General features: G+C 41.3%; 1 protein-coding gene across 1 annotated transcript in view; it reads left to right on the top strand.

Moving 5' to 3' along the window:
- The window catches only part of LOC137345649 (dynein axonemal heavy chain 11-like), a 622,812-nt gene that overhangs the window by 182,757 nt on the left and 426,281 nt on the right, over positions 1-13,774 (top strand). Inside the window, exons 19-21 of the mRNA XM_068008891.1 lie at positions 6,568-6,726; positions 8,448-8,531; positions 13,451-13,609. Of these exons, the coding sequence (XP_067864992.1) occupies positions 6,568-6,726; positions 8,448-8,531; positions 13,451-13,609 (402 nt within the window). The remainder of the gene's footprint in view (positions 1-6,567; positions 6,727-8,447; positions 8,532-13,450; positions 13,610-13,774) is intronic.

Here is a 13,774-nt window from a genome sequence, read left to right as displayed (position 1 = left end):
TGAAAGGGATCTTTGTTTGACATGTTTAATGCTTTCATGCTTTTCAGTCTGGGAGGCAACTTTCAGGCATTTGGTCGTCTTCTTGATGACATTAACAGGCAAGTACCCAATTGTTTAGGTTGTCAGGACTCTCAACTATTGACCTCATCTCATTAACACTGGCCAGAAAACACGGTGAGCCTCATCCGGAAACCTGTTGGAATGTCATGGGGCTGCCATGAGGGCGGTGTCAGGGGTGCTTAAGTCCAGACATGTCCCACCTGCCACTTGCCGTGGCATTATCATGCTCTGAGAGATGGAAAAATTCATGAGCAACAGCAACCTTCTCATTGATGAAGATGTGAGAAACCCACCACCAAAGTGCTTAAAATCATGCCAGCCATTCTGGGAAACAGCAGCCAATGTTCAAGCAGCTGGTATAAACCCACTACCCAGGTGGGTGGAATTGTAACACACGTACAACGTAAAGAATCAACACCACGTCACTGACCCAACAGTAAAGGTACCTTGCTTCAGCCTCCCTCAAGGACAGTGGACAGTGCTCAACCGAATCTGCACAGGGCATGGACAGTGCAGCTGCCTGCTCCATAAGTGGAAGATTAGAGCGACCTGAAGTATGATTGTGGCTGAGTCCCAGACCATGGAACATATTGCATCAACCTGCATGCTAAGATATTTTGCAGGAGGCACCTCATTTCTCCACTTGACATCTCAGGAGGCCATCGAATGGATAGCCAATCTAGAGAGCCCATTATAAACTTTTCCCATCATACAAAACAAGTAGTAGTACCATACTTTCTTGTCTAAGACTCTGAAATGCAGTGTCACTTTCCAACTCCATGCTTCTCATTCCCAAAGCTTCCTGTTCAAATCTGTGCAATTCAGCCTCCCCCTTCTCAGCACTGAGAATGAGCTTTGGCCAAAGTCACAAATTATATCCTTTGTTTAATATGTCCATGGTGTGTTATTTCTGCTTGCCTTTCTCAACCTCTGTGCAGTGCTTTATATGATTCACAGTGCCATTTTCCTCTATTGCCCCATCTCCATTGTTCAGTTCTATTGGACTGTCCTTGCAGAATCTACTGCTTATCCAAACACAGTCAACAGAACTCCAGTAATGGCTTCTTCTCTGGCCCCCACTGTGCCCAAGATATGGTAATGTAGTGGTATGGTACTGGATTAGCATCTCTGAGGTAGTGAGTCCAAAAATTCCCATAGCATGTTCTGAAACTGAATTGAAAAAAATCTGGTAGTTGACTTGCTGGCAACAGAAAAATTGACCATAAAAACTGCCAGATTTTTGTAAAAATTCTAACTGGCTTATTAATTTCTTTCAGGCAAAGCAACCTGCCACTTGTACTAGTCTGTCCTACATTATATTGTTGACTCTAATGCTCTCTGAAGTGGCCCAACAAGCCACTCAATTGTTAATAGGTACAGGGTCACGTATGTGCTTGATATCAGTCACTACTTCACCATTACTCTCTCGACTCCATGACTCCTGCATGTTGACAGAGCTCCTGGTGAATATCAAATTGTGGGTGTTCTGTATATATTGCAAAATCAACAAAGATTTGAAATATGTTTTAAAGATTAGCTCATCAGTTTGCCAGTGTTGTGGTGAACGGTGAAAACTGATTAACTATGAGCAGTGGGCCATAAACTTTCAAAAGCTGTGAGATTGATTTGCTGTTATCTAGTCATTTGAGAGGCATTAATGTCAATGTGGCAAACATACCAAAAGCCTGTGAGAGGGTGAAGCACTATAAAATGCTGCAATCTAGACAAGAAACAGGTAAGAAATATAATCATTTAGTGCATTAGATGGCTTTATATTGTGTAGTTGTTTCCCTTCCCTAGGGAGATCAGCCTTTGTGCATCACTTTTGAAGTTAGGTGCCAGTTGTGCTAGATTCCACCAGAGAATACGGAAACCCATTGTGTATCAGTGGAAAAGGGAATGCTAGTTCCCTCCATTTTCTTAAGCTGATTCTGTAATCCAATAGCAGATTCTTAGACCTACATACTTGTGGTTTGTTAATGTTGTAAACTCTTTGTGTGTGGAAGCATTTATACCATGGTGCAACTGGCAGAGGTAGTTGGTTGTCTATCTCCTGTCAGATGAAATGCTACAGTAGGAAAGTGCCTGAAAAGTGACATTGTTTATTTCCTCTATCCCCTGTATCTAGCTAGTTGTAGAAAGCAGCGCCAACAAATGCATTTTAATTTTCTTTGGCATAAATTTTACTGGCTTGCATCTTTACTTTAGAAGTAACATTCACAATTATCATTTTCACCAGTAGGTTGTAGAAATTATTTTAAAAGGTCAAAATATGCCTCTAGCTCAAAGGGTTAATTCCACAAGGAAAAATGTGCTCGATTACACCTCAAGCTATGTCATAATATGGTTGGTGCAACTAAAGTAGGATATCAGGCTAATGCTTTTTTCTTAAATATGTGAAACAAATAGCTTTTGTGTACCCTAGTGCTGAATGAGTGTTTCCAATCGGTCCTGCAAGTGAAAGAAGATCCTAAACTGTCCATTTCTGATGAAGCATCGTTTACAGGAACAGGAGAGTAGGCCATTCAGCCCCTTGAGCCCCAGTCAGTTAGATCATGGCTGATGTGTGCCTCAACTCCATTTACCAGTGTTTGATCTATATTGCTTGATACCCTTAGAACATAGAACATAGAACATAGAAAATACAGCACAGAACAGGCCCTTCGGCCCACGATGTTGTGCCGATCCTTTGTCCTCTGTCAAGGACAATTTAATCTATACCCCATCATTCTCCTTTATCCATATACCTATCTAAAAGCCGTTTGAAAGTCCCTAAAGTTTCTGACTCAACAACTTCCCCAGGCAAGGCATTCCATGCCCCGACCACTCTCTGGGTAAAGAACCTTCCCCTGACATCCCCCTTATATCTCCCACCCTTCACCTTAAATTTATGACCCCTTGTAACGCTTTGCTCCACCCGGGGAAAAAGTTTCTGACTGTCTACCCTATCTATTCCCCTGATCATCTTATAAACCTCTATCATGTCACCCCTCATCCTTCTCCGTTCTAATGAGAAGAGGCCTAGAATGTTCAGCCTTTCCTCGTAAGACTTATTCTCCATTCCAGGCAACATCCTGGTAAATCTCCTCTGCACCCTCTCCAAGGCTTCCACATCCTTCCTAAAATGAGGCGACCAGAACTGCACACAGTACTCCAAATGAGGCCTTACCAAGGTCCTGTACAGCTGCATCATCACCTCACGGCTCTTAAATTCAATCCCTCTGCTAATGAACGCTAACACCCCATATGCCTTCTTCACAGCCCTATCCACTTGAGTTGCAACTTTCAACGATCTATGCACATAGACCCCAAGGTCTCTCTGCTCCTCCACATGCCCAAGAACCCTACCGTTAACCCAGTATTTTGCATTCGTGTTTGTCCTTCCAAAATGGACGACCTCACACTTTTCAGGGTTAAACTCCATCTGCCACTTTTCAGCCCAGCACTGCAACCTATCCAAGTCCCTTTGCAGACGACAATAGCCCTCCTCGGTATCCACAACTCCACCAACCTTTGTATCATCTGCAAATTTACTGACCCACCCTTCGACTTCCTCATCCAAGTCGTTAATAAAAATCACAAACAGGAGAGGACCCAGAACTGATCCCTGTGGCACGCCACTGGTAACTGGGCTCCAGGCTGAGTATTTACCATCTAAGACCACTCTCTGCCTTCTATCAGTTAGCCAATTCTTAATCCAACTGGCCACATTCCCCACTATCCCATGCCTCCTGACTTTCTCCATAAGTCTACCATGGGGGACCTTATCAAATGCCTTACTAAAATCCATGTACACCACATCCACTGGTTTACCCTCATCCACTTGCTTGGTCACCTGCTCAAAGAATTCAATCAGGCTTGTGAGGCAAGACCTACCCCTCACAAAACCGTGCTGACTGTCCCGAATCAAGCAGTGTCTTTCCAGATGCTCAGAAATCCTATCCCTCAGCACCTTTTCCATCAACTTGCCTACCACCGAAGTAAGACTAACTGGCCTGTAATTCCCAGGGTTGTTCCTATTCCCTTTCTTGAACAGGGGCACAACATTTGCCACCCTCCAATCACCTGGTACCACCCCCGTCAACAGAGAAGATGAAAAGATCATTGCCAGCGGCTCTGCAATTTCATCCCTTGCTTCCCATAACATCCTTGGATATACCCCGTCAGGCCCGGGAGACTTGTCTATCTTCAAGTTATTCAAAAACCCCAACACATCTTCCCTCCTAACGAGCACTTCCTCGAGCTTACCAGTCTGTTTCACACCGTCCTCTTCAGTAATACACCCCTTCTCATTCGTAAATACCGAAGAGAAGTACTCATTCAAAACCTCACTTATCTCTTCCGGCTCAACACACAGTCTCCCGCTATTGTCCTTGACCGGACCTACGGTCCCCCTAGTCATCCTCATATTTCTGACATACGCGTAAAAGGCCTTGGGGTTTTCTTTTATCCTACCCGCCAAGCATTTTTCATGCCCTCTCTTAGCTCTCCTAATCCCTTTCTTCAGATCCTTCCTGGCCATCTTGTATCCCTCCAGAGCTATGCCTGTGCCCTTTTTCCTCAACCTTATATACGCATCCTTCTTCTTCCTAACAAGACTCTCAACCTCTCTTGTCAACCACGGTTCCCTCACATGACCATCCCTTCCCTGTCTGACAGGGACATGCTTATCAATGGCCCCTACTATCTGCTCCTTGAAAAAGTTCCACATTTCGACCGTGCCCTTCCCTGCCAGCATATGCTCCCAACTTATGCTCCTCAGTTCCTGCCTGACAGCATCATATCTACCCTTCCCCCAATTGTAAACCTTGCCCTGTTGCACATACCTATCCCTCTCCATTACCACAGTGAATGCTACAGAATTGTGATCACTATCTCCAAAGTGCTCGCCCACCAACAGCTCTATCACTTGCCCTGGTTCATTACCTAGTACCAAATCCAATATTGCCTCCCCTCTGGTCGGGCAGTCTACATACTGAGTCAGAAAAGCTTCCTGGACATACTGCACAAACACTACCCCATCCAAACTATTCGATCTAAAGAGTTGCCAATCAATATTTGGGAAGTTGAAATCCCCCATAATTACTACCCTGTGACTTCTGCTCCTTTCCAAAATCTGTTTCCCAATCTGCTCTTCCACCTCCCTGCTGCTATTGGGGGGCCGATAGAAAACTCCCATCAAGGTGACTGCTCCTTTCCTGTTCCTGACCTCAACCCACAGTGCCTCAGTCGGCAGATCCTCCTCGAAAATTCTTTCAGCAGTTGTTACACTATTTCTAACTAACAATGCCACCCCCCCACCTCTTTTACCACCATTCCTAATCTTATGAAAACATCTATAACCAGGTACCTCCAAGAACCATTCCTCCCCCTCACCTATCCACGTTTCAGTGATGGCCACAACATCGTAGTCCCAAGTGCCCATCCACGCCTTCAATTCACTCACCTTATTCCTGATGCTTCTTGCGTTGAAGTATACGCACTTTAACCCTTCTCCGTGCCCATCTGTCCTCCGCGACAGTGCTACCTTCCCCAATACCTCACTACACTCTTTGTCTTTCTGAGTGGACCCACTGGTCCCTGGACTACAAGTCCGGTTCCCATCCCCCTCCCAAACTAGTTTAAACCCTCCCGAACAGTACTAGCAAACCTCCCTCCCAGGATATTGGTGCCCCTCTGGTTCAGATGCAGCCCGTCCTGTTTGAACAGGTCCCATCTTCCCCAGAATGCAGTCCAATTATCCAAGAACTGGAAGCCCTCCCTCCTACACCATTCCTGCAGCCACGTGTTCAGCTGTGCTCTCTCCCTATTCCTAGCCTCACTATCACGTGGCGCCCTTACTGAATAAACATTTGTCAATCTCAGTCTTGAAAATTTCTAGCATCCATACCTTCTTGGGAAGAGAATTCCAGATTTTCACTATTTACAGAACTTTTATCTGGGTGTCACAGTTGCAGTATGACTCAAACTTAGAGTCACATGACTATATTCTGGTACTTAGCTCATTAGCATACTTAGATCTGAAAGGGACATCACTCTCAATGCGATCATACAACAATCTTTGTGTGGAAAAAGTGCTTCTCATTTTCACTCCTGAATGGCCAAGCTCTAATTTTAAGATTGAACCCACTTGTCCTTCCTGAGGTGCAGTGCCCAAAACTAAACACAAGTTCTCCTGATGGGGTCTGACCAATGTTCTGTACAACAGAAATATAACTTTTTACCCTTTGTATTCTAGTCCCTTGAAATAAAGGTCAACATTCCTTAAGCAAATTTTAATTACTTTTTTACTTATTCTTTGGCAGTGGTCATGTAAATTTTCCAATCTTTGCTAATTGTTAAGCATTCTGTAAACAAAATATAATACTACTGCACCACTATTAATAAGTTCGACACCTGTTTGAATAATTATTCTTCTCATAGGTGTGTAATATTGACCCTGTGGGCCGTAGAATTAATAGTTATACTGGTAGAATAAACCCAACTCCTTCCAATTCTGCTATTCAGGCTAACCAGGAGCTTAGTGCCCTGGAGGAAGAGACAAAACAAATGCAAGAATCAGCCAACCTGTTCGAGGTGACTGTCCCAGAATATAAGCAGTTAAAGCAATGTCGCCGAGACATAGTTCTACTCAAGCAACTTTGGGATATTATTGTATATGTGAAGGTAAGGTGCATCCATTTATTCTTGTATCATAATAAACATCTATTTGTCATTGTTTTTCTTGGAAAAGCTTCTATGCGCCACTACTTTCTGGTGGTACTCTTTTTCCTTCACACTGGGAAATGACGCTCTTCAAGGTGAGGACTGTTCCAAGAGGGTCATCATTAATGTTACCCTGAGATTATACAGCAGAGGGTACATTTTACCAAGGGCAAAAACAGCAATTGCCAGTTTTTAATTGAAATATTCTCCGACCATGCGATACTTCATTTAATGGACAAAGTGAGAACTGGTGAATCTCAGTTGAAAATTGTAAAACTGAGATTGATGGATTTTTGTTCAGCAAGGGTATTAAGGGTTACGGAACCAAGTTGGATAAATGAAGTTAAGATACAGATCAACCATGACCCAATTGGATGGCAGAACAAATGCGAGGGGCTGAATGGTCTTTTCTTCCTATTTTTTTTAGTGTCTTTAACACTGAAAAACATTCTAAGGCATTTCATAGTGACCTCATAAAAAATGAATGCCAAGCCAAAGAAGGAAATATTAGGAAGGGTGACTAAAAGCTTGGTTGAAGAGGTAGGGTTTAAGAAGATAATTTAAGGAAGAGAGAGGGACGGAGACTCAGAGGGGTTTAAGGAAAGAGTGCCAGAGTATGAGGTTTAGGTGGCTGAAGGCATGCTAATGGTGGGGAAAAGGGAGGAGAGATGCACAAAAGATCAGACTTGGAGGAATGGAGAGTATAGGGGATGGGTTGTAGGCTGAAGGAGGTAATAGTGATAGAAGGTAATGAGGCCATAATTGGATTTAAAGACAGAATGATAATTCGAGGCATTGAGGGACTGCAAGTCATTGAGGGTAGCTTGATGGGTGAGTGGGGACTTGATGCAGGAAAGGATACTGGCAACAAAGTTTCAGATGAGCTGAAGTTTATGGAGGATGAAGGATAGGTGAAATTGGAACATTTAATTCTGGTGGTGACAAAAGCATAGTTGAGAGCTTCAGCAACGGATGGGTGGTGGAAAGGGTGGAGGCGGTATAATCGGGCAGTGCATAAAATGGGCAACTGATCTAATGCCATCAATTTCCTGCCAGATGGGTTAGGCTAGAATTAGCCCCCAGGGTTAAAAGGTAGTTTTAACCTCTCCACTGTCTCTGCATTGTCAGACTGCTTGTCTGACATTCAGTCTTGCATGAGCTGCAATTCTCAAACTTTCTATATGGAACGATCTGCAAATATAATATCCTTGTCCTAACTTCTGTAATGTGATGTGAGAAAATGCTGATTTGTAAATGTAGCTATAGAAAAAGGGTACTAGTTGGTCATGAAATGTTTTTTTTAAAATGCAGAGATCTGAGGACAGATTCATCGATAGCTGATGACTTTAGGAATCTCCTTAAGATTCAGATACTCCAGTTTGAAAATCTGTATTTTATGCCAGCTGTTTACTCACTGGCAACCTTCTTAGGGGAGGCAACCGAAAAATATCCATAGTCTAAGCAAATTATAGGAAAACATTTATGCTCCCTTTTTCTGTAATTCTGAACTTACAGTTAACTAAACAGCACTTATAAGGGAAAGTTATCTATTGAATTCGGATCTATTTAGTTAAATTTTTTGTCATAAATTTTACAAAGGTAAACTGCATCTAGCAAATGTCAGTAAAAGTATTTTAAAGACATGAAATGTTACAGTTTTTGTATGTTTCCCGATTTAACAGACTAGTATTTGTGACTGGACCAAGACACAATGGAGACAAATCATTGTGGAACAGATGGATGTGGAGCTCAGGAGATTTGCAAAGGCAAGCCAGCTTCTTGCATAACATTGTTCTGTTTTTTTTTAGCCAGTTTGTCAACAGCTTAAATCTTGCTTCATCATGCACTAAAATCTTAAACAGGAAGAACTTGTGTATTATCGATGTATTCTATTTTCGACCACTCTTGAAACCTATTGTATCTTCTATTAAATATAACAAATGAATAAATTATGCCAGCTTGGTATCATGCATATATTGGATGACCAGACTGGGTACAGATTCAGTCCCCCACCGTTTCACTCAATGTTCAGTTCTTCATCTCAGCCGCATACTGTGGCAAAGCCTCAGGCCTCAGCTCATCACCTTTTGTTATGGTGAAAGTGAGAGTTCTTGTTGAACTGTTGTCACATGTTCTCAGTCCGAGTGGGTGACTGAAGAACAGGCTCAGTAGCTGCCTGATCCAGAGATACTAATAAAGGGGAGAAAAGAGGAAGGGTAAATATGGTTGCTTTCTTGTTCCAATTCACCTCTGTAAGGCCATTGTTTCCTTTGCTACCATTTAAATTTTGAACCATCTTTGAGTATTCTGCTAGAATCCACTTGTGGTACTTAGAGTATTTAGCTGCGATTAATTGCCTGGTGTCCCTTCCTTCTCGATTTAGGATTAGTTGAAACTTTGTTGGCCATCACCACCTCCACCAAGACATTCAGCTTTCTTTCTGTGATCTTCGATTTCTGCAAAATTTTTGTCGTTTTTTGCTTAATTTTCTGAACATGCTGGTGGAATATCCACATGTCCTTAGAGAGCATCAAAGTTTGAATTGGTAGCTCATCTTGCAAGTTCACTTGGATTATTGATTTTCGACTATTGATCACCTAGTTCTGTGTCTGTAACATCATCCATCTTTGCCTGTCTGATGCTGAAACCCACATGCATTGCCTTTGTCACCTCCAGACTCCTGGCTCGCCTTCCATCCTCCATCCTTTATCATTTTTAGCTCATCGAAAACACTACTTCCCAAATCAAATTCTGCTCCATGTCCCCACTGTAGCCTATTGTACAACCAACCCCCCTCCCCCTCGCCATTTGCCCTATCATCGAGGCACATACTTTCAGTCATCTAGGCCCTGACTTTGGAATTACTTCACTCAAGCCTTCTGCCTCTATATCACCCTTGCCTAATTTATGATCCTCCTTTATGATCCTCCTAAAATTTGCCTTTTTGACCAAGCTTTCAGTTGCTCATAATCCTTCCCGCCTTTGGTTTCCTTACACCTCTGTGAAATGCTGTGGGGCATTTTTCTTTGCTAAAGACAGTGATGATTTTTGATTATTAGTATTACAATTGGTGTCTTAAATACTCATTGGTGGAAATTTTATGTCAGTCTGGTAGATACATCAACAGAGGTGCAGAGGTCTGTAAGTTATTTTCAGTCTGATTTCTGAATATTTCATACCTTAAAATATTTTGTTAGGAAATCAGTGATTCTTCTCTTGACATTGAAATGTTCTCTCTCTGAGTATGCCTCCTTTAAAAAAATATATTATCTAATATTTTTGTTCCTTAAAATGTACAACCAAGAGATTAAAAGAAAACACATTTTACTCGCAACAAACTGGTAGAAAGACATAACCAGTAGTGTACGCTTACTGTACTTTGTGATTGATTGCTTAATTATAATTGACTTCAGTCAGGAGCTGATTGGGGGAGGGCATATAAGACATATAGGTGGCATTGATGGAAAATACATACCCGTCTAAAGGCAGAAAATTTGGTGCAGTGAGTACAGAAGCTTTTATATGCAAATTGAGTACAGAGTATATCATCCCTTTATTTTTCTAGTGTAAGCCCTAAAGGGAATGTGTATGTTGAGTATGAAAGTCTGTGTTTCTAGATCAATGCAAATGGAGACATAAAACCCAAGAATATTTAAACTTATATTTAGAGATACAGCACTGAAAGAGGCCCTTCGGTCAACCTGCAAGTTTTTGGCTGTGGGAGGAAACTGGAGCGCCTGGCGAAAACCCACGCAGACACAGGGAGAACTTGCAAACTCCACACAGGCAATACCCAGAACTGAACCTGGGTCGCTGGAGTTGTGAGGCTGTGGTGCTAACCACTGTGCCACTGTGAAAGTTCAATAGACCCAACTGTTCAAGGTTCAGTCTTTTCTACTTTGTCCTTTATTTTATCAGTAGCCGGATGAAAATTTAATGAAGAACCAAGATTTAATTTTGCCAGTGAGTTGGAGTAGGGGATACTGAATGGGAGTTGCTTATCCTTTCATTTAGTACTGTGAACCTCAGTAACAATTCAAGGGAAGAAAAATCTAAGATGAGAAATCATTTGAAGTGCTTGCCTTTTCTTTATAGAAATCTGCATTCCCAGCCTGTAGTATGGTTTCACAAGATCTTTACAGTTGCCCTTCCACATTGCAATATCCAATTTTTTCTTTAAATGATTCCAGAGTTCTTGCCTCCACTACTTTACCCAGAAGTTCATTACATGTGTAAATTCCTTTTTCCAATTTTAAACCTGCATCCCTTTATGGTCTGTGTCTAGCATTTCCATACTTTTTACCGTTTCTTATATGTTTATTAGATCATCCCTCAGTTACCACCTTTCAAAGATGAAAAGTCCAATTTTTATTCCAGTCATTCCTCATGCCTTAGTCTTTTGATACTAAGATAACTGCCTTTTGGCTCCTCTCCAAGCTGTCTATAATGCTTGAATGTCTCCTCTATATCTCCATGACCAGAACTAGACACATTTCTCAAGATATGGTCTGACCAGAGCATTATATGCTTTAGGCATGATTTTGACTGTCTGGGACTCTAGTGTTTTGGCTGTATTGTTAGTCATTTTGTTCACTTTGTTGATTTCTGCTCTGCAGCAATTGGGCATGTTGACATCAATTGAACTAAGACCTCTCGATCTCCTTCAACTTCACCTTTAGCTTTTCATGATCATGTGTGGAATGGTTATGTAACAATTTTCTTCTTCCTTACACTTGTCTATTAAATTATGTTCGTTATTGTGCTACCTATTACATGTTTTGTCTAACTCATTTTATAGTTGACTACCTAGAATCAGCTACCCATAATAGTTTGGTATCCTCTGCAAATTTGAACAGTTTCCACTGATTTTCCAGATACAAGCTATTAATTTAAATTGGGAACAAAAGGAAATCATTCCCTGGAGCATCCCACTTTCTTCCTCTAGTATATACCTTTATTTCCTACTCTTAAGCCAATTTAACCATTTCCCAGCTTTAAGCTTAATTAGTAGCCTTTCTTGCAGAACTTTATCAAATGTTTTTGGAAGTGAAGGTACATTGTTGACTTTTCACAGTACACTTGAAATTTTGCTTCACCGGGCAGGATCTTCTTCTTCTGAATCCATGTTGGTTGCTGTTTTCTAGGTTAATATCATATAAGTAATCCTCAAATTTATACTTGATAATTGATTCCAGTATCTTGCCAGGTACTGAAGTAAGTTTAAACAGGCTATAGTTGTTTGGGTGTGCTTTGTAATCCTTGTTAAATTACTTTTTTGAAAATGGGCTTTGTATTTGCCTGTTTCCAATGCACTGGAAGTTCTCCAAATGTACTCCCCAATCTTTCTTAATAAATAAATACTTCCAATATTACATATTTGGTTGCTTTGAGCCTTTTATCCTGTCTAGGACCTATACCTCATTTATATCAAAACAGTTAATGCTGCCAGGATATCACTACTTAGGCAAGGGGTATGTTACTCATGTCTTCCTTATCTTTACCAGGAGACCAGCAGAACCTCAATAAAAATGGTGTAAATGGGGAATTTGCCAATTCTCCTTTGTAACTTCAACAGGAGACCAGGAGAACCCCTGTGGGATTTTGAAGCTCTTGGGTTTATCTTTGATTATCAATTTTTAGGGAGTTTACCTCTTCTCTGATTGTCCTTTTACAGTTATGTTGCAAAATTTTCTTGGAGGTTGGGCAGCTTCGGAGTGGTCCTCTGGTCATTTGACCTTGCCTTCACTACCCCTCCTCACCTGTTGTTTTCAATGCAGACAAGTTTGTTCACTGCATAATAATTACTGCATTGGTGCTAATTAGTATATTAAATCCACAGTCTCATTCAGAGGTCATAAGGATGGCTAGGGTGGAAAATGCCAGATACACTGCAACAATATGGAGGGCTCTTCTGCACGGATGATTTTCTAAAGTTGCTTTGTGTAGTAACATTGTAAATAAATGTAAGAGGATTTCTTTTGATCACATTTATGATGTGCACATACTGACCAGTGGAAATCTCCCTGCATTTGTGTACAAATTAGCCAGCTGCCCATTTTATGTGGGCGAGCGGGGACTGAACAGTCCAAAAGATGTGCTGTGTGAAATTTGGTGAAGGGCCTTTTTAACATAGGTTTGCTCACCTGTAACGTTGCCCAAAATTTCTTCACTGCATTTAGTGTAAAGTGCTTTGGGGCATGGACCTAATGCTCTGATTTTATGATGACCTCTTCGTCTGAGTGACGTTCCTTGCTAGAGGCAGAAACTTGCAAAATTGGACCTACTATATCACAGAATAGTACACTATTAATGCGTGTGGCAGAAAATTACAGAAAATAGAAAGATGCAGAGGCATCAGAGTGGAAATTCACTAATCATATGCTCTCAACTGAGAATCAGGCTCAAAGAGAGCACAGATCAAAGAATTTGCACTATAAAGGTTGTACAGGATTAGTGAATTTACCTAGATATCTTTAGGGAAAACTCATTTCCTCCCCACAACCTGCAACATACAATACCATCAAGCACAAATGTGTTGACTTCCTATGTAATGTATTTTACATTGTTTTGCAGTACCATGGAGGCCTTTCATTTTTCTAGTCAGTGATGTGCATGAGAAATTTGCCCTGCTGTATGTTGTTTTTATTCAAAATTCTGATTTCATGTTGCTTTACACCTTGTGTAGGAGATCAGAATGTTAGACAAAGAGGTGCGTGCTTGGGATGCATATACCAGTTTGGACTCCACTGTAAAGAACCTATTCACATCACTTCGAGCAGTGACGGAATTACAAAACCCAGCCATCAGAGACAGGCACTGGTACCAGCTGATGAATTCCACAGGGGTCAGTCTGAAAAAAGTTTCTGCAATATTTTGCAATTTTTTAATAATTTAGTTTGTAATAGATTTTGTTTTAATTTATACCATGTTCTTGATATAAAAGCAAATTCAGCTTACAAAGGATTAAATCACAAAGATACAGAGTATCTTATTTAGGATGGTCCTAGTG

This window comes from Heterodontus francisci, chromosome 2, assembly GCF_036365525.1.
Source record: "Heterodontus francisci isolate sHetFra1 chromosome 2, sHetFra1.hap1, whole genome shotgun sequence".
NCBI classification, from domain to species: domain Eukaryota; kingdom Metazoa; phylum Chordata; class Chondrichthyes; order Heterodontiformes; family Heterodontidae; genus Heterodontus; species Heterodontus francisci.
This window is presented reverse-complemented; position numbering and strand designations above follow the sequence as displayed.